Source organism: Limanda limanda, chromosome 19 (assembly GCF_963576545.1).
Source record: "Limanda limanda chromosome 19, fLimLim1.1, whole genome shotgun sequence".
NCBI lineage: Eukaryota > Metazoa > Chordata > Actinopteri > Pleuronectiformes > Pleuronectidae > Limanda > Limanda limanda.
The window spans coordinates 14,113,027-14,135,397 of record NC_083654.1 but is presented as its reverse complement, the minus strand read 5'-3'; the positions used below and the strand labels follow the sequence as shown (position 1 = coordinate 14,135,397).

General features: G+C 40.5%; 1 protein-coding gene across 2 annotated transcripts; it reads right to left on the bottom strand.

Moving 5' to 3' along the window:
- Window positions 1-1,029: 1,029 nt before the first annotated feature.
- ncaldb (neurocalcin delta b) lies at window positions 1,030-16,266 on the bottom strand. Of its 2 annotated transcripts, none has more exons than XM_061093187.1 (4): window positions 16,202-16,266; window positions 5,266-5,701; window positions 3,433-3,538; window positions 1,030-3,122 (listed from the first exon to the last, which is right to left on the bottom strand). In XM_061093187.1, exons 2-4 carry the CDS (start codon window positions 5,641-5,643, stop codon window positions 3,028-3,030), a joined length of 579 nt encoding a protein of 192 aa, XP_060949170.1. In that variant the 5' UTR covers window positions 5,644-5,701; window positions 16,202-16,266; the 3' UTR covers window positions 1,030-3,027. The 2 variants fall into 2 exon arrangements, with proteins under 2 accessions (XP_060949170.1, XP_060949171.1); XM_061093188.1 differs by lacking the exon at window positions 16,202-16,266 and adding an exon at window positions 16,109-16,158.
- Window positions 16,267-22,371: the final 6,105 nt, after the last annotated feature.

Here is a 22,371-nt window from a genome sequence, read left to right as displayed (position 1 = left end):
TTGTATGTCTATTCTCATTCTGTACAGTGTGTTAACATTGTGTTTTTGCCAAACACCCCATCAGGAGTAGCCTCATAAAAACCCCTGATATGTAGCCACGGCTTGAAATAGTTGGTCCTCAGTAATTTAGCAGCTTCTTTTGCATGTCGGCCTTTTTTTGCTTTCGCTCAATGTTTTATTATTTATTAATGCTTTTAATGGACATTTTTGCATTTCCTTAACAATTAATTTCCAAGAATTTCAAGTACTTTTCATTTCAGTGACTTTTTTCACAGTCACCCTCTTTTAAAAAAGAAAGAAAAGAGTCCTCAATGTGTTTTTAAATGTTTTTCTGTATTTCTCAGCCATGTTGTAATATTTACATGTTAGCAAATAGCCAAAGTTTTTATTTTGTAGAGCTTTAAACAACGTTGTAATGAGTCCAAAACAAATTCTGAGGGGTGACAAATGGCACTTGCGTATGTCTCATGTGCTCGGCCTGTGATAAAAAATGAATAAAGATATAATAGGTGTAATTTGTTGGGTAAAACAAGATTGTGAGTACTGTCATAAAAGTTAGCAATAAACTGTGAAACTGGTAGAAAGTGATTATCAAACTGAATTTCCAAACTCCTAACTTTTTCTCATTAAAATTCCACATTTCTGTATTTTGATATTTTCCGTTTTTTAAAAACAAATCATGGATTCATTTCGTGTGCCTTCATCGCAGAGTCTCAGACAAAGAGAGAGAGAAATGTTGGCTTCATAAAAGTCAGGGCTGAGGGTTTTTGAAAGTTATGTGTGGAGAACATGAAAAGTGAATCAAAATGTATGGGTATATATCAAACAAATGTGAACGTCACGGTGGCGTAGATGAAAAGTTAAGGGACCACTGAAAACATTTAAGATTTCATCCTCTGGGGATCATGACCGTCATAAATTCCATGGCATCAACCACCCGAAAACCAGCAATGTCATATCTCCAGTTACGCCGTAAATGTGAATTATATCCACATTGTGCTTTAGTAATAACAATAAAACACTATCAGCCACTTTCCCATTTTGCCTTTATTTCAAATAACAAAATGGACATCCTACACAGCAAGTTAACAATACAAAATCTACAAAATTATACAGTGACAAAGTTTTGTTTTGTTCGACAGGTAACAACTGTACAGTGTAAATGGATACAATACTGTGTTTTTTATTCTTTTATTTACTCCTCTATATTTGGCACTTGACCACAAGATGCTATTGAAGTGAACGGTGGGACTGACGCCCCTGATCACCTACTTGAAATGTGCAGAAACCCACAGTATTCATCAAAACTTATTTTTCCCCTAAAGTCGTTATTCCATTACCTGTGAAAACTGACTGGAACAGATGTTGTTTTCAGAGCAGCAGGTGTTGAATAAACAGGATGGAAGCAGTAAAGAGTTATCAGGAAATCCTGGAAACTGACACAGTGGGTTTTGGTTTGTTACTTGCAGTGTTTTAGTTCCGTCAGTTAAGTGTCTGTTACTGTGTGTGGTCGTCGCCAAAGATTTATGGCGTCTTTGTCGTCGCTGTAGCACAAAACAACACAATTTGTCCAAATGTTCCGCAGATGGCAGAAAAAGATGAGATGTCACATTTGCGCTTAAGCGTAAGATTTTCAGACATTACCATTGATTGTTTTGTTTTCACACTTATCACACAGGATATATTTTTCAAACTTAACGACTACAAACCTTTACTGGCTTCCAGGGAAACATGAAGTCAGCGGTGGGGGGGGGGGGGGTTTCAGGAAGGATAATGTTTGAAATCAGACGCTATTTTTTCTCTATTAACAGTAAAAAGAAGCTACTTAAACTAAATGTAGCTGATGATGATCGAAGATGAATGCATAGCAATGTGTGGTCCTCTCATTTCTTTTTAAAACATCCCTAGCATAAATATGAGTGAATATACAGTACAATACTTCTTTCATATCGTCACGTAAAAGAAAAGAAAATGTTAATCTTGACATTGCAATAATTTATACGTCAAAATCATCTGTTTTAAAAGTGAATCTCTTCCACTGAAGCAAATTGCCACAATGTTATCACAGAGTAAAAGAATATATAAGCACATACTATATATTCATATAACATCTAACCTCTTTTTTAGTTTTTGCTTATACACTTGTTTTAACCATAATTGAAGAAAGAGAATCACAGCTCAGTGAAGTGAATGTGTGAATGTCTATGTTGAGTAAAATGTGTGTGTGTTTTTTTTTTTGTGGACACAAAACTTGGCATTAAAAGTCACTTTCGAAGAACAGATGGCGTGAATCAGTGGTCAGAATATTCCCCTTATTTTTGAAATCTGAGTTTTGGTTTCATGTAACGTTCCTCCTAAATATACAATAAAAAGAAATCGTTCTTCCCTTCTGAAATCCCTCTGATTAAAAACAACATTTCCCAGGTCTCCTAGCCACACGTGGCCACGATGCAAGCTGTGGACACTCGTACTCCCTGACTCACGCTCTTCATTTCGTCCAGTGTCCACGTGGAGTTAGATTGGAATACTATTTAAAGTTGTCACGCAAAACAACCGAGTCAGATACAAGAGAGAAAAATGAACATTTCAAATCCCTTTTAAAATCAGGACAAATGCTTTCAAAAAAAACATCAAATAAAAGAAATAAAAAAGAAACAGCAAACGGCTCAATGTACCTCATCACTCTGGTGGATCCTCCTCACCGGCCGTCCTCTCACACAGAGACAGCACAGTTCTGATTCAGTGTTTAACAAGTCCTTGATGGGATTTCAGTCCCTTGAGTTAGATTTGTACCGTATATATGAGAACCATGATGTCTGCAGCTTTTGACCAGGCATAGAGGCGCATGTACAACATGTTCATGTGAGTAAGTGGTATTTGTATTATGTACTACTGCGTGTTTTGTGAGTCTGTGTGTGCATGTGCCTCTATAGCTCCTATGTCAATAATCTCAGGTTGGTCAACTGGGAGAGATTTTGAACGTTTGTTAAAATAATAATAAAAATGCGATGGTAAATGTCCAGTTTTCTACTGCCCAGCACTGCTGGGGTCACACTGAAGCAGTCGCACGATGGAGGGGTCGCTCTTCGCTCCCTCCACAAACTCCTCAAGAGACAGTTTACCTGAGAGGAGAGAGAGAGAGAGAGAGAGAGAGAGAGAGAGAGAGAGAGAGAGAGAAACATGATCTAAGGTCATCAAGAATATGCTGAAGAGCAGATATGTTCCTAAAAGCAAAGTGCCACTTTAACAACAAAGTTCTTATGAATTATTTTTATAGCGATTCATTTAAGTCTGGCACCGTCTTCCAGCCACTTTACCTAAAGTGACTAAATACTGCAGAGCCCAGATTTTGCAGCAGAGCATATCTGATGGTTCCAGAAGTTCTAGACTTTGTAACGATTACTTTTGCTGAAGGCAGATAAGAAGTCCTACCATCTCGATTTGTGTCCATCTGCCGGAAGATCTTATCTGTGCGTTTCTCAGGTGTGGACTCGTCCTCAGGCATCTTCATCACAGCGGACACCATCTTGTAAATGGCCTGAAGACAGAGGGATTAGAGGCAGAGGAATCAGAGACGCACAGACTCTTACTGGAAACTGTAATATTATTTATCCATTTATGACAGAGTGGTTTTCTTTCCTCTGACCATATTTTACATCAGTTATTCTGACAGAAGCACAAATGCAAGGTTCCATTAGCTGGCAAAGTGCAAAAGAAACATCCTACATATGCATATATACTGTATAATATATCCCTTAATCTAATCTACTGACTCTTCTGAGAGGAAGGGACTGTTCACTGCACAGAAACCAACAGGAAGTAAGTTTGTCTAAAAGCATCCGCAGCAGATAGAACGGTTTAGTATTCCTGGTCCGTGTTTGTGGAGCTGTTAAACAAATATTTTTCAAACCCAATTCAATAAATACTCAAAGGCTTTACAATTCAATAACTACAGTAAACATCTGTTTTCAATCTCAAAAGAAAAGCTGCTGCTGTGAACTATAATTCGACCCGATGTCTGGCTGTGAGAAAAAAATTAATCAGAGAACGAGCCGCACCAACGGAAAACTTGTTCTATATTTTCAGCCCCGTCACTCCTGTACTATCGCTCCTCGCTGCTTTCACTCCTCGTCCACTGATCTCCTGCAATCTGTCTGACAGAGTTTCCAACCCCAGAATTTCCCCTGATCACACTGAAAGTTTCAACATAGCAAACACACGCACCAGAACAACTGTGCTAATCTGCATCCACCACACAACCACCACCACCAACAGTCATTAAGAGCTGCAGACATTAATTACGTTCATTATCAGCTAATTAGCTACTGTATTGATTTTTTAAGTTGTTGATCAATCACTTAATCTATAAGATAAAAGTCTGATCCGCGGCCACAGAATTGTAATCATTTAATTACATATAATGATAAATGACGGCGAAAAGCAAACACCGCTTAACTACTGTCTAGCACGGACCAGCAATGAATTATAATAGTAACGTTTCTGTCAATTAATTAATCAATTTATCAGGTAGATGTCAAAATCTGGAAACATAAGTTGATTAACTTGCTCCTTTAAGGGATTTATCTAGCAAATATCTGATTACAGCTTCTCAAATGTGAGGACTTGCTGCTTGTCTTTCTTTTAATTCCATTAATTCTGAGCGCTTTATAGATTTTAACATAATCTGTAAATTTGATAATGCATGTTGGATTGTGGGTTCATTTTTTTGTAGAATTAAAATCTATTAATCAACCTTAAAGGGCCTGGGACCTGCGTGAGAACATTAGTTATTCTGTGGCTGCTGTGGAAACTATGCAGGGACCTATTACAAGAACCACACGTTATCTGGTTGTACTGCTGAGTCACTGTGAGGATCAGAAGAGGGAAGCTTCCTGATGGAAATACACCACACGCAGAGTCTTATTTAGGGTCGTCTCTGGACCCGAGAGGTCTTTACTGCTGGTTTCTAAAATTAGACGGCATCTGTTTCCCCTGCTGCGGGCATCAACTGGTGTAGAACACAGAGGCATATGGATACATGACAGAGCAGCTGGTGTGGATGGCTGAGCAAAATGTTGCTTCACTGCAGGAGCAGTTTAAAGACCAGGGAGCATGGTGTTACTACAATGGCATGTAGTGGCTGTCGGCAGCCCGAGGGCTACATAAAGCTAGAGGAGCAGAAAGTCTGAATAGATGAGAGAACAGACGATGGAGGAGAATAAAGATAGAAAGCAAGAACAAGAGAGATCACCACAGGACACCCACCGTTACGATCTCCAACATCTCTGCCTTGCTAATGTATCCGTTCCCATCCAGGTCGTACATGCTGAAGGCCCACTTCAGCTTCTGGTCCAGTCGCCCACGCGAGGTCACACTCAGGGCAATGATGAACTCCCTGAAGTCGATAGTCCCGTCTCCGTTGGCGTCAAACGTGCGAAAGACGTGTTCGGCGAACTTGGAGGCGTCTCCGTAAGGGAAGAAGTTGGCGTAGATCTTCTTGAACTCCTCCATGGACAGCGCGCCACTGGGGCAGTCCCTCAAGAAGCCCTTGTACCACTCGGTGATCTCGTGCTCGGTGAAGTCCGTGTTGTCCATCAGGTCCTGCATGACGTCCGGACGCAGCTTGCTGTTCTGTTTGCCCATGGTCGCTGCTTGTGTTGAGGCTGTGACGGAGGTGCGACAGCGGCGGTGCTCTTGACTGCTGATGAGGAAAATGACAGAATGAAAAGGGTTGTTAGAAATCATCTGAAACGCCTGGAGTGGTTTGATATAGAGATGGACGGTAATGTCCCAGTGGGAAAAAAGTTCAGACACATTTAACATGCAAACTAGCTGGAGTAACCTCCCTCATAAAGGGCACCAATATCTGTTGCATTGCTTTTGTTTTTCTAAGTATGCTGTTATCTTTTATTTGTGAAAACATTAGGACACAAAAAGTCCTGTTACATATTTAATTATTTGGAATATGTATTTAATTGCTATGTATCCTCTTGTATTCTAGACTATACGTTAGTTGACAAATCAACTTTCTGAGCTTATCTTCTCTTATCTTGTTCCCGTTTCATGACAAATGCAAATAAACGTTATAATAAAAATAATGACAATACGCAAGATAAAGGAGAAGCAGGTTGATATAAACCGAGCGTTGGCTCTTGTGCAAATGCAGAATGAAGCTCAGTCTCTCAAACAGCTGCAGCATGAGACCACCAAATGCTTTCATTTTGCAAAACCAAGACACACAACCACACCTACGCTACAGTGCAGCACACACATTGCTGATAACCCTGATGCACGCTACATCATCTGTGCATGCATCTCTGCAGCTGCAGATTCTATTTCCGGCAGGAACACTGATGCACACACATCTACATCTTCTGTATAAATACTAAAGGTGGTAAACTGACCTTATTTGAGACTATATCATAGTCAATTCTCAGCCTTGTTTGTTCGAGTTGATCTAGCAGTGTGTGTCTGTGCCTGACAAGAATCACATTCCTCTGTAACAAAAGTTGAACTTAACACTCAACAGAGGACGCAGTTCATCGTCTAACCCTGCAGATAATGTGCTTAGCACTGCTAGCTGCTGCTCGGCTCTCCGAGAGAGAGACAAGAAGGAAACTGTTCTAAGCTGAGCCGAGGATAACGACAGATACGAATCAGCAATGTAAGGTCAGGCCAAAGCAAATCACACCAGTGTTTGTTCCAGGAAGGGACGTTGACATCAGTCACTTCTGTGTCTTGAGTTTCTCAGACTTTGTTCAAAGAAAATGTGAAAGAGAACAGATGGGGCCTATAATCTAGACGAACAAATCAGTTATTGTCTTATAAGGACTATGTACTAAATTTAGCCTAAATCCTTGTGCAAAGCATTCCTTGATCAAATCATTTGTTTAGTAACCCTTACCAAAGTCCTACAGGTACGGACCAGCATTTTTCTTCTTAAATAACAACTGTCAACAGTTATACATCACTCATTCATTTAGCTGATCCATTGACTGATCAGGGTTAACTAATGAAAGAGCTGTCACGTTTACTTCCAAACAAAGTGGGTGCTTCAGTGGAAACTTGCTCTTTTTGTACATAAAAAACTAATTCAACTTTAATTAAAAAAAGTTCTGCTACAATGGCAAATTCCTGAGGAAACACTTTGGCCGAACTGTCAAAAACCATGCAATCCATACACAGGCAGAGGGTGATGAAAACTTTAACATTATTATTATCATCCATTTCATCAGGAAACTTTGGCATTTTAAGTGAAACTGTGACAGAGACTTGTAAGGAAGTGAATTCAGTTTGTTTGAAGTTGCCTGTGTTGTCATTTGGTTTGCTGCCTCGTCGTGTGCCTTTACTTTTGCTCACATACGCACAAGTTCCATAAAGAGCCAGCTATAATCCTTTAATTAACTCAGAGTCAACAATGGGCTCTAGCAATGTGGCAGCTGCCTCTAATGCTGTTGCCTATAGTTGACTTTAATGTGTGAATACTCGCGCAGCGTGAAAAGGAGATTAACACATGTTTACACACATCGCTACTGGAGCTAAACACATCAGCAGCTGCAGCGAGCGTCCAGTGTGAACAGACCATTAGAGTGTGTGTGTCTGTGTCTTTATATCAGACCGATGAAAACAGTCTGGACCCTGATGATTTCATAGACGAAGGTTAAAGAAGTGGAATCCTGAGATCATTTAAAACAACGTTGTCTCTTAAATTAAACAAGAAGTCGTCTTCTTCAGTAAAACACACGTCTGTGGCTACTCTAAATTGAGTAGGAGGTTCTTGTTTCGGTTCCTTGTTTTCACCAAGGATACCAAGTGTATATAAAAAAACACAACCCCACAGCAACCAGCTGAAGCGATTGATTATTTCATTCATAGATTCATGCTTTGTCTGGTCGGTCACATCCTCTGCAAACTGCTTCTTAAGTGCTTAATGGATTTTGGAGACTTTCCATGATTATTGAGGCTGCATTGTCATGACAACTGACTATAGAGACGCTTTGTTTTTGACAAACAAAAACTGATTATTTCACATAGCCCCTTTAAGTCAGAACTGAATTCAAGAACCCTTTCTGACGGCTTGATTAATTGTTTGTTTGCTTTTAGCTGCAGTTTTAATCACACAGACTCAAGACAGACTGTTTAGTGTGGACAAACAGAGCCGAGTAAAATGTTCCTCCATTATTCTAAATAAGGGAGATGAGGTTAATTAGCGTAAGTCTCAACAACAACATGAGGTGCAGGATGTATCTAGTCGGACGATTGACTTTTGAAACATGGAAATATGAATCTATATTGATCTGAGGATGATATATTTCCAATTGTTTTGTCTATAAAATCTCAGGAAATAGAGATAAATGCCCAATTGCAATTTGCAAAAGAACAAGACGACAATACAGCCTTTTCTTCACTGTTCAGTTATAAAAACCATATGACTCATTTTCATGTTTACTCCAACAAAGAAAAGCAGCAAATCCAATTAGTGTGATTAAAATAATGTTTAGCATTTTTGTTGATAAATAGCCAACGCTTTATTTTAAGTCTCCATATTTAGCATTTAGAACCAGTATTTTGATAAAAAAAATAGGTTATAGTTGGTGGGTTACTATAAATGGAATTTTGATGTACACTAAGACAACCATCGACAATATAGTAAACAGTTGTCAGGTGTACTATATGATCCTAAATTATTTTGTTATCTATATAAGTTTGAGCTGCTATCTTTAGACACAAAGGAGAAGGCAAAGATACCTCGAAATATGATTTTTTTAAACCGTGCATGACGTTCTATCTGACTTCTGGAATTCTTCCTTACCTCACTTATTACTTTATGATATCATATGATGGGAAATGGTTCTCTGATCAATGTAAGCTTTAGATTGTTTCTGGAGCCCTATTATTTGCAGAGATATCTTGGAAAAGGTTGTTATTTAATTGAACCAAATATTAAGCTCACTTGAAGAGTAGGTTGTCTATTCATTATAGGGCTGATCGTTCGAACCTCAGCTCCACACTAAGTAAGGGTAAAAATAAAATCAATTTTGGCCAAAATTAGTGCCCAGCAAATTAATAGAATTTCATTAATTCAATTCCCACACATAATTATTCTTCTTTCTGGTAGAAGGTATGAGAGTATTAAATAAGAAATGATGGGAAGAGGGCTCAGACCTCCACTGATCATCCCTCTGACCAGTCACCCTAAGAACTCAGCTATTTCTGGCTCTCTTGAGATCACAGTCTACATTTAACCACTAAGACTATTACCTGCTGCTGCTGCTGGCAGACCTGTGATGGCACCATTACATAACTGAGGCTTTGACAAGCGAACATGTCACGTGGTTGAGACAAGTTTCTACCTTGACCACGTCCTAAGGACCTAAGGTCAGGACAAGTGAGTGGACGCTGGTTTAACCTCCTGGGTCGTGTCTGAGAGCAGAACAAGCCTGAGATAAAGGCGGTGACCTCTGGGTGGTCAGGTATTAACAAGCAGAGAACAGGCTGTCACTTTCTGTTTCTAATGACACCGACGGTACAAACATAACCATTTGAGTATTCCACCTGCTGAGCGCTGAGACAGGCTTAACTCCTGAAACCACCAAGAGAGAGAAGCTCAGAGGGGAAACCATCTTCTTATCCAACAACTACTGACAACAACACATGAAAAAATAAACTACAATTTTGGATTATTGGAGGCCAATACCTTTATTAAGTTAAATAAATATTAAATATATCCAGTACAGATATATCAATACTCGAGAACGAGTTTTGGTGGCAATATCAAAGAATACTTTCTCAATACTGCAGAGTGAGTGAATATGAAGATTTTTTTTCATTCAGGAAAATATATAAGGCTGCAGCAAAATATTGTCATTACCAGGTCAGCTGTTGATTGGTTATTTCCATGAAACCTCAATGACGTTATGTTAAAAAGTGAAGTAGATCAAATCCCACACTGTGCAGACAATATTTTTATTCTTCAGTATTTCTGTACAAAACTCTTCACTGCAGCACTCGACCTCTTCTTGCTACTTGAATCAAAAGCCCTCCACACAGCGATCATTCCAGAACATCTTGTTGCCTGCTTACATAACACCCAGTTGTCTCCATTTATATCCTGCAGGTAAATCTTAACACAAGTCCCACAGATAATCCAAGAACAGGGAGAGCCAAAGAGAGGCTGGAGGCCCGACAGGGGACCACAATGGCTGCAAAGAGCCTCGACCACAGACAGTGAGCACATGAATGAAGCACTCATAATGCAATATGATCCATCTGTCACCGGGTTGGGGGGGGGCAATCTCGACCTAACAGGCCAACAGTTCAGAGACCTAAAGGTTTTGTAACCTGATATATTCACCTGTAGGGCAAAGTGAAATGATTTTGTTTCAGCTGCGGTATTAAAAACGTTAACCTTATCAGATATGACTGGTGCAGAGTTCAGAGACACATGATGCTGATCGCAGCATCACAGCCGCTCTTTCCTCTCTGATTATCTGAGTGGTTTATCAGAAATTTAGCTTTGCCTAATTTTAGTTTGCAAGACCTCAGAGGTGTTTGTTTTATAACCACAGTCGGGGTTACAACATCTGCAGCTTTATTATTGGTTAAAACTATTTGATATGTTGTTCTTGGGTCTTCTCCTGTACTTAATAAGCACTTTGTAACCTCGTTTAGATAAGTGCTATACAAATAAAGTTATTATTATAATCAACATTAAACCATAACTTTGTTGTTTATTGCACACTAACCATTTATTTTACAGCTTTACATTTACAGCTGTTATGCATCAATGCAAAATTTGTCATTCTTGTTCATTGTCACTCAAGCTACTCAACCTGTCAGTGCCAATAAAGTTGGTTCAAATCAGTGTCATCATAGAAACAGTGATCAAAACATGTGAAAAACTCTCAGAGGTACTTTAAGAGTCTAATTCTTACTTTACTTTAGTAAGGAAATCTTCATAGAAGGTTTGTGGTCATTTAAATGAAATGTACATAGGTAAGTAAGCCATATTATGACTCTGGACTTGCTGTATTTGAAATATATTTTCAATTCCCTCTCTACAACAATGTGGAGAAAGTTATGACTTTCTGCTGAGAAACATGCGAGTAATGAATGGTTTATTTTGAAAAGACCTATTTTAAGCTTCAACCACATTTTGTGAACGTCAGAGGGTTGAAGCAGCTCATACTCTTAAAAAAAAGGGGGGAAACCACAGAAGAACATTCAAGTAGCTGAAAATGATGCAATGCTGTTATAAACTAATTTCACGTCTTTTACCATTGCTACAATTTCTACAATTTGTTTTACTGTAGATGACAAACTGTGCTGTCATTTGGTGCATGAAAATGTCCCATGAAACCCCAGCAGCGCAGCCTAATCGGCCTAAACATGTGACCTTCAACCTTTCATTCAAAAGATAAGCATCGGTGTCATTCATGCACACTGAAGAACCGTGCAAGAAGTAAGATACTAAAGGGGTGACAAACTTTCTACAAACACGAGTGAGATCCTACAGGATATCAAAGACTCGACTTGTGACAACTCTTTTTACCTCAAACTTACAACTCAAACAATATGTGAAACAGACAAATAGAAACAGAGAATACAAGCGGGTTAGTAATCAGAGTTTTTAGCAATGTGGCAAATATGAACTGCAAACTGACTCCTGGTTTTTCTCATCTGTGCCATTTTGGCTCAGATTTGACTATTTCTAAAACTGATGACCTGCAGCGCTTGTCATCATATAGTCACACCATGTACTTCTGTTCGTGTTCTGGCTACAGTCCCGTTTGTGATCACATGCCAGATCTGAAAACATGTGATGGCTATCAGAAGCTGCTGCAGCATGGCATTGCTCCGGGAGCAGCCGTGCTCACGTTACAAGTATCATGATCGGCGCTGTTCACTGTGGCATGCTTTGGCGGCTCCTTGAATATTTGGCTGCAATTCTATCTCCTGTTTTATTTAGTGCAAGGTCAGAGCTGGTCTGGTCTTTATCCGTAGTCTGAGGGAACTCTGCTAAAGGTTTCGTTCTGTTGCTGTCAGGAAAACAACATCACCGGGCAATGGGCAGTCAGCACAATGTTATGACAACTTACAACAACAACTAAGTCAAGACATCTTAGTAAAAAGGCTTCTCAAAGCTAAATTAAGGCTAAAATAACATTGTGAAACAAGTGAAAGCAGAAGTAATCTAGCTGAGTTGTTAATAAAATGAACTAATGTTACAACAAATGAAAAAACAGCAAATGCGACAATGAATTTCTTACCACTTGTTCTACTTCATCAAACAAGGGCCACATTGAATACACTTGTGATTCTCTGTTTGTTTGTTAACACCAAGATTGGGGATTTGTTTGATGCCGACAGCACAAACATCAAGAGTTTAGAGGTGAAATATCTCACCCACTCATTGATAAGTTGATTGCCAAAAAGCAATTGGCAACTATTTGGATTGTCAGCCATTTTTTAAAAGGCCACATGATTTACCACTTCAAGCTTTCACACACCGTGGACGAGACAAATGGATAACACAAATCACACCAAACCAACAGTATGCAAAACACTAACCTGTGGAAAAACTGGCGTCGATGCAAATTTTTAAACGCTTGCTCGATAAAAGATTTTAATTGAATCACACAAGCTCATTCTTTGGAAATAACAATTCAACTTCATCCTGTGACGAAGATCTTCTCCTTACTCGACAAAAGAGAAGGGATCAGATTTGATGAGAGGATTTTGGGGTTATCTATTTTGAATCACAAATTGTGGATCATCAGCAAACCTCTCTCCACTCTGAGCCTCACCAACACTCCCTCACTTTGCCAGTTAACTGAGCTGTTCACATACTACTGGTAACTAAACTGTCAACAAACTATTCTGTCCTTGGCTTAGTTACCAAAACAAGTTTGTTAACACCATCTTTGCCCTCTGACAGGAATCTCAGCCGCCGGACGCTGCTCAGTGACAACTGGTAGTAACCAACATCTATTGTGTATTTTCTCTACTTTTATTTGACACCTAATGGATCTTTAAAACCACAACCCCAGACTTTCTCTGGTACACGTATCTCCAATGAGAGGATTTACTGCTTCGTCTGTCATATATGATTTAGGCGAACTGGGTAAACTGAGATCATTTAAGTAGACTAAATGATGAATCAAGAAATAAATCAGAAGGTTAAACTATTAAAGTCACAATTAGCCGCAGCCCTAATCCAGTTTTTTTGTGTTTTGTGCCCAACGGATTTACATAAACCACAGTTCATGTAAATTTAAAGATATTTTTGTGTTCTTCTTAGATGCAGTCTCAAACCACTTCTTCATTTCTTTAAACTTTACTAGAAATCCCAACCATCATGTCATTGAGGGACCTGTGGGAACTTCATTATAACGCAGCACACATGAGCTGCCACTGTCAGCCGAGGAGCGTCGTGTGTCAACGCATTGCACAAAACCACAACCATGACAGAGAGGCAGCAAAAAGAAAGCGATTTTTAATGTCCCCGACATCAACTGCAAGAAGGCAGGCGGAGCTGCGGAACCGACTTAGTGCTGGACAAACACACACAGACACTGGCAGTTAATTGTCACTGATTGCACAGGCAGAGCGCTGTTTGTTTTACACCGAATATCTAAATGTGCCTTTCTCTCAAACAGCCTGTTGTAAAGACAAATGCTGCAGAGATGTAAATGTCAATCTGTCCCATGACTAAACATCTCCCACCCACTGCACCAGCGGTATCTGCTGCACAGCACGAAAGACATGTGGTTTTCTCTCCGATGACATTATCCGTGCGTCTCGCTCTTTGTATCTCGGTCTCAGAAGCTCTTGCTCTTTCAACGTCTTTTGGTTTCTCCAAATCACCTTCCCCCGGCTGCTTCCTCCGACAGAAGTCTAATTCAATTCAGAAAGAGCATCGACTGCATCTCAGACGAGCCTAACTACAGAGGATGCTGCCAGTGTGGCCAGTCTGGCCCAGAATGAACCCACAACACACCCACGCCTTCGAAAATAGATCATCTGTTCAAATTTAGCCAACATTTGTAAGCGTTCAGCATCTTGAAATGTTTGGAGGGATGGTTCTGACACCAAGGGGGCTATTATCTTGACTCCACCCTTATGACAGTACCTACACAGGTCTTTAAATGTGTCTTGTCGTGGAGAGAGGAGGAGCTGTACGGTGTATTTCATTTCAGACATTTCCTAAAACCTAATCGAGCCACAGAGATTCAAAGACAGGAAAACCTAAACAGTCTGTGTGAGAAAAACCTCTTTCCTCTAATCTCCTCCATCTGCATTTGTTTTATTTATTTCTCTCCATCTGTGTCCACTCACGTCTTTTTTACGCCCCCATTTCCTCTTGAACACTTCACCGGGACCAACAGAGGAAATCCAACCATGACAGGTTCCTGTTTACGTCCCACAACAAACAACGCCAACGGCATTCAACCACCACAAGCCACCAGGCCAATAGGAGTACATTTGCACAAGGACAAGCCAGGTCTCTTAATTCTACAGGCCACTTTGAGAAGCAGCAATCTTGTCCTGAGTCTCTATAATCCTCCGTTCTACTTTAGCTGCTCGTCTGCTGGAAACCTGAAACCAGCAGGGTTCACTGTTAAGGCAACTTAATGCAAAACTGACCATTTTCCTTACTGATTAATTGATCTACTCTACATAGCACAGTAAGAGGAGTGGACAATAAGCCCAAACATTTTAATATCAGTCGATATCTTTAAATATCATGATAAATGTCACATTATTTCTTTACCGTTTAAAGGCTGCTTTCTGCTCCTGCGTGAAGGTTGTGGGTTTAAACTCAAAGAATCACAAACACTTTACAAATCGAAGGTAAATTGTTTGTGTTACAGCTTCTCACTGCACTTCCACAATGAATAAGCATTATATTGATGGGTATTAAACTTTTGTTTTATTGCTGTAGATGAAAATCCTTTTGCAATGATTAACAAGATTGTTTTATCGCTCTGCCCCAATGTCAAATGCTGTAACTGTGGTTTTGACATAATTCTAGGAAAGTTAAATATTCAACACTAAAAACAAGTGTAGCAGCAATTTCTCTCAACTAATAAGCTGAAACCAGCAAATGTTTGACAAATTCTTGCTTGATAGATGAAATACCTCAGTCCTAATTGTTTTGCACTATTTTCTGACAATTTACTGAACGGAGAAATTGTTGCAGTCTTCCATAACTGATCCCCCACGCATTGATATATTGCTTGTGCAAATGTTCCACTTTCGATTTGTAAAAATGTGCGGCTTAACATGTGTTCGTCATTCTGTGCTCAATAAAGGGAAAAAACTCAACCTTCACTAATGAGCAGTCTTTAAACTTGAAAATAATACTGTAATATAAATACCTAATTATTACTTATCGCGATATAATCTCGATATTATTGTCGATGGTTAACTTGATATACATTTTGGCCAAATCATCCAGCCCTAGATAAATGTACATAAAGATAAATGGAAATGCACTGAAGCCCATAGTAATGACAAAAACTGTAGTGTTATACTGTATTATTACAATGTACTATTACAATACACTATTACACTGTAATATTACATTGTGCTGTTAATGTACACACAAGAGACATTCATTGACAGGAGGACAAACATTTCCACTCACTTGTCAGAGTAACGCAGCAGCAGCTCAGTGAAGTCTATCCACCTCCTGCTTTAAATCCCCTGAGTGACGGAGTGACGTGTGTGTGTGTGTGTGTGTGTGTGTGTGTCTGTGTTGTGTGTTGTGTGTTGTAATGAGATGCCCTGCCTCAGGACTCCTCTTTCATTTCCTGTTCCTCGCTCCAACATGGAGAAAGTATAAAAATAAGAGCCAGCTCCTCCAGAACCAGAAGGGGCTGCTTCGTCCCATGAGGACCCGGGGCTGAGGCTTCATCTCCCCGCTACCACCAGCAGCAGCAGCACCATCATCATCATGGTGGTGGTGGTGGTGGTGGAGCTACTTTGTGTGATGTAGAAGTTACGGAGGAGGACACGTTTGGAAACTGGAGTAGCTGTGTAGTTCAACTCCTGTAGACTCAGTTTGTTTGGTGGTTTGTAAACATTGCGCCTGTGTTAAACTCACCTGAACTCCACCCGAGGAGAAGAAACAACAACAAAACAACATAACAACAAAACAAGTCGGAAGCTGGAGACAGCGAGAGGGAGGGAAACTTACCTCGCAGGGGAAGTTGCGGTGACGAAGCCGGCGAGGAGAAGCTCTAATTGTCCATTACCTCCTGGTTACCGTGTGTGGGGGGGGGACGTGTCGGGGTAACGGAGGGAGGGCAGGCGAAAGGTCGTAAGAGCCACACGCGGAGCTGGGGGGGGGCTTCGCCGGCGGCTGCTCGCAGTTCGAACTCCGGGGTGAGGATGTTTCCTCCAGCGGCGGTGCTCCCTCCGCTTAGCCCCGCAGCCGTGACGTCAGGGCCCCGGGACACGTGGTACGGCAGGCGGCCAATGGGGAGCCGCGTTGTCCTGGCAACAAGAACTCGGTGTCTCAATGGCGAGTTAGTGTGGAAAAAAAAAAAAAACACACACAAGAAGTTTGTTTTCTGACGAGTAGAGTCTCAAAACAACGGATTTATTAAATTATTTATTATTTTATTGTTTATCATTATTATTTTTGTATTAGCACTAGCAGCTATGTGGTAGTGGGCTACGTATGTAGGGCTTAAAAGGAGATCTATTGGCGTGGCCATATTAAGATATGATAATTATATTAACAATACATTCAGGACACTGTTTCAGTGAGAGAGAGAGAGAGAGAGAGAGAGAGAGAGAGAGAGAGAGAGAGAGAGAGAGAGAGAGAGAGAGAGAGAGAGAGAGAGAGATTAGGGCACATAGTTTTTGGGGGAAATTCAGCTATTTGAAAACAAGTATGCCATTTAAAAATGAAAACAAAATACTGACTCATAGAATTTTATAGACATGAACTTCCATTCATTATTCTTTTCTCTCACTCTGTCTCTCACTTCAAACAGCTGAATTTCCCCCAAAAACTATGTGCCCTAATCTCTCTCTCTCTCTCTCTCTCTCTCTCTCTCTCTCTCTCTCTCTCTCTCTCTCTCTCTCTCTCTCTCTCTCTCTCTCTCTCTCTCTCTCTCTCTCTCTCTCTCTCTCTCGCTCTCTCTCCCTGGTTTACATCTTATTTCTTCTTTACTTTCCTCTGTTATCCTTTCCTTTCAATATTCGCAGCATCATTAAGTAAAAGAAAAGAAAAGAAATCCATGATTCAGAAACCCAGTGACTGTTTAACATCTATTTTTCGTGATGATTTTCATGATTTGTTTTTATTGCATCTTTGTTTTTAAAATGTGTCATTATGATGACAAAATACAGCTTTTTCATTTTTTGTGGTTCTATTTTTCTCCTCTCTTTATAGCTTCAATGTAATAATCTGTGATTCTGAAAAACAAACAGTGAATGAGAGGGTAAGGGCTTTCTCTGTTGTTAACATTCCCTTTCAACATTCAGAACATTTTTGAATTGAAGCATTTCAGAAAACCAAACAGTGAGTGTAAAACAACAAAGATACCCCCCCCCCCCCCCCATTTATTAATAGTATCATTGTTTTGAATCACTAGCCAAATATGCAATAAAGTATTAACCTTGCAATGTAGCTTTTTGTTGTATATTTATTTATCTAGTCAATGTGTACGCTTATCTCCCGGCAGCTTTAATGGTGAACATTTAAATACTTTATTACCTCTTCTCTGTTGTTATCATTTTGTGCCCTGGGGATGTCAATGAAGTTTTATTTGTACAACATTTCATTATTTCTTTCAAAAAAATAAGCAGTGAGCTTTGTCTGACCTCGCATTCAGCAGCATCTCCTCAGAGGATGGAGATTATTCCTGCAGCCTATTTTTGGTAATAAGAATTTATCACGGTTTTAAGATATGATGCTGATTAAAAAAACTAAACAAATAAAAGCATCTCAAATATTTAAGTAGGAGAGGAGAGAACATATTTCTCAGCTGTTTGCCCAGCCTGCATCTGTCCTTGGTTTACCCACATCCACGTCTGATAATGCTATAATGCAAATCTGTTGTCATGCAAATTCATTTTCCAACCACCGTTTTGCCTGTTTTAATGAGGTGTATTTGCAGCTTTTTCCTTTTTAGTGACTCATATTAAATCCTATTTTAAAGGCTTTACTTTCAAATAATGAGTGGACCTGCTCAGCACTCCTGCCCTCCATTTGATATGTTCTGTTCAGGGGCAAATTAATAAGCTTGCTTTACTTCTGAGTTGATGATGATGATAAAGATTATGATGAAGATGACAACCACCAAGTATTTGCTGTGGCCCAGTAAAGGTGTTCTCATGCAGGCACATTGAAAGCCATGCTTTGCCTAAGATGATTAGTGGAAGTCAAAGCCACAGGGGCTAATACAGCCAGTGTGCCTGTGAGCTTTTTCTTAATGGCCTTATAAAGTACACAGAGGAGCCCGTCCTCTGGTTGACTCAGCAATATCTCAGCCACACTGACAGATAGAAAGGTCAGTGATTCATTGCACTCAAGAAGCAAATATAAAAGATTGGTTTTAAATGTTTGATAAGCATTAGTGACACAGACTTTCAAGGACATCATCTTGCACTCTGACATCAAATTTACATTGCACTTTTCTTTGCAATTTTTAAAAGATTTCAAATTGATGGATCATAATGAAAAATGTACAGAGGCTGTATTTCAGTGGGAGTGCTTTGGATGGTTAATTAGATTACAAATGTGGAAGCTGCTGTATAATTACATGGGTTAAAATGAAAGTTTGCATGATGCAAGTTTGTTTGAATACAGCAAAGATGATGCATGCATTGATAAAATAACATAAAAGTGGGTTGTCGGTTTGGACAAACACTAGATTTTTGTTGAGCATGCAATATTATGTACATATCTTTCATAAAATATATTATATCTTACATAAAATAAAATGTAAATTCTCAGTTACAAAAAAAGTCAACATAAAGATAAAAGACCATGCAACCTGTGATCATAATAAAAAAAATCATAAAACCTTGAATGAACATATGGAACCATGCAGGCTTTACAACAATGCAAATGTACAAAACCAGAAAAATGCAATGGAACATCAATAAATTGATTATCAATGATCATGAGTCTGATGAATGTAACAACAGGAAACACTGATGCCTGCGAGGCTGATGGAACCCGACAGCACCAGCGCAGTGTCAGGGTGAGTTTCTCAGTGTCATGGTAGCATTGTAAAGCTCTTCTTCTCTGTTATTGGCCTTTAACCAGCAGACAAACATTGTTACCCTCAACAGAAAAGAGAGCTCATCAGTGAGTTTGACCCTGAGGGAGAGTCTGTGAGTACCGAGAGGAGCAAGCTCTGCAACCTCTGACTAATAGGTTTGCATAACATTGATCGGAATGGCTGTCCAGTGAAGAGCAATTTCTGACTCCCTCTCACACACACACACACACACACCCCCACACACACACACATACACACACACATACACACACACACACACACACACACACACACACACACACACACACACACACACACACACACACACACACACACACACACACACACACACACACACACAGCGAGGCCTGGTTTGCCACAGCTCAACTGCCAAGAGGCTTTGAACTGAGGGAGCCACCTACTAAATCAGCCGGCCCATGGCTCTACACGGGCTCTGTCATTAGATAACAGCGGCTTTAGAGAAGGGGCTAAGTAGCTGGTGCCTGGGGGGGGGGGGAGAGACGCTGCAGAGCCCACACAGCGGAGGCCCAACAGCCTCTTCTTACTGATTATCTGTTACCTAACCTGACAGAGCTAACCTTGTGCCGCTCTGAACCTGCCCAGGAGCGGGGCCAGAAGTTTGGAGGTGAGCTAAGCTCTCTGGCAGCCATCACTGGTCGAGGATATTAACGCCAAAAAAAAGCCAGTGAGAGTCACACACTAAGGGGTGCTGTTACCTGTGTTGTGAGGGAATGCTCCATGATGTTTTAATCCCTGCACAACAACTTGTACTTCTCCAATTTGGCTCAAACCATCTATCAATATGTGACATGTTGGTCCTCTAAGCGAGTGGTTATAGACATCTCCATGTTTGCTTTGGGTAATGAGACAAAGCAGAGGTCAGGGGACACCAGAGAGGTGCAAGTGATCTTCCAGCTCTCGAGAGAACGAGTCCAGCTCCACATTCGACCTGTGACTTACCAGCACAGTCCTGTGCGTCATGAGCAGCCGACTAATGCTCAGGCTGACTGGATTACCCAGCAGGTGACTTTATTCTCAAGCAGAACATGCTGAGAGTTGCGTGTTGAGCCTCTGCAGAACCATGAAAGAGGCACAGGTGTCAACACTGTGTATGCATGGTCTCTTTCGTTTCTGCAACACGACAGCACCTGCAGGAGAGAAAATCCTCTGAACTTGTCCAGGACCAGTACACGAGAAAAACGAAAGCCTGAGTCACAGAAGATATGTTGTTCTTATCACATAATCTGACGTGTTATCAGTCAGATCAACGTCCTGCAGATGATCTCAGACAAGTTCAGCCGAAATGTGATTCAAGCGGAATGAGTTGGAACAATGATGTGTGCACAGTTATTCATGTTAAACACAACAATATATCAACAGGATTTCAGTGTTGAAATGATTATTTCAACACAAATGTAGAACTGAGTTTTGATGTTTGAATGTAAAAGAAAATTTAAAGCAAACAGAAAAGTTAATTTTTCTCAAGAACTGTACTTCACAGGGTATTTTCTTTTAACAGTTACGAGCACAGACCGTGTTATATAGATATGATCTTAATAATGAGTAATGTGCTATTCACGTTTCTTCAACAGAAGCTTATCTGTTGCAGCCTGTTATTTTTTCCCACTGCAATTTGCTGCTTTGAGAAATTACAAGAAAGAAGATGTGACACCGCAGCACAAACACCACTTACAAACCGGCAAAGTCATCTCCATTGTTTTTGGAGCTTTATTTTTGATCCCCTCAGAGGAGCGGGTATACCTGTTCTTCTCTGAAGCATTGTGGTGTCAATGAGCTGAGTCAGGATGAGTTTGTGGATTTACGTGATCAGTAATCTATGAGAGTGCGAGCCAGAGTTTACTTTGGGCCTTTTCACTCACCTGTGTGCAAACATGACAGTGTGACATGCAACACGACACAATACTGAGTGGAAACAACGACGAAACTCGTCTTTGAAATGCAAAAAACTCCCTCTTGACCTCGTGATGTGACTTTGGTTGAACTTCTGTTTTCATTTATTGATCAGGGAAGAGCACTGACGACAAGATCCAAAATGCTGTGTAATGAAGCAGAGATATAATTGCAGAGTCTACCACGTGAGTCAGCATTTTTGCTAAAAGGCCACCTGCTGTCGGACGCAGCGGCAGATGGAACTGGAGCTTGGCTGGAGATGGGAGCTGGCTTAATGGAGGCCTAAATGACTCCTGGCCCAGCACAGAGAGGGAAGGTTACAGCCTTATGTATACAGTTGATAGCCGTAGGAGGAATATCTGGGTGGAGAAGAGCTGGTGGAGATCCAGGGAGAGGAGGGAGAAGTGGAGGACAGGAGAGGAGCCAGCAGTGTCCAGGTGGGAGAGGGGTAAGGAGGAAGTTAGGATGGGCGGACGCAGATGTCGAGGAAGAGAAGGAGAACTGAGGGAGGAGAGGAGGAGGAGGAGCAGATACCCTATGTTAAAGTGGCGAGGTTATGCAACAGTGGAAACCAGGTAAGCTGCTGATCAGTAGCACATAAGGCCGTCCCTGATGCCTTGACTTGTTGCAGGGAAACAAACACACACACACACACGCACACACACACACACACACACACACACACACACACACACACACACACACACACACACACACACACACACACACACTTACACACACTTGCATTAAATATATAAGGCAGTTATAAGATACAGTGGCAGAAAGGTGGCTACAGCAGGTTTCCATTGTGAGCTCCTGCAGCTGCATGAAAAATGGTCTTTGCAAAATTATTCTAAGAGTTAAAATAATACTCTAAAAGTCTACTAACCAATTATTAGTTCATAGTAATCTTTAGCTCTACAGCTTAGGAAACAATACGATAAATAGATAGTGTTCATGTTGCACTTTCCCAATCTTATATCCACTTCTTTAACAGTTTCAGTTGCATTCACACACACATCCATACAGTGCTTCCATGTGAGAGGCCTTTCTTCTATCACACATCATTAATCCACTGCTAGTACAGCCATCAGGGGCATTTTTGGGTCCAGTATTAAAAAAATTTCAATTTTTGGGATACAGAGTGGAGGCGCTGGGGATCGAACCACCGACCTTCAGGCCATTGTAGAATTTA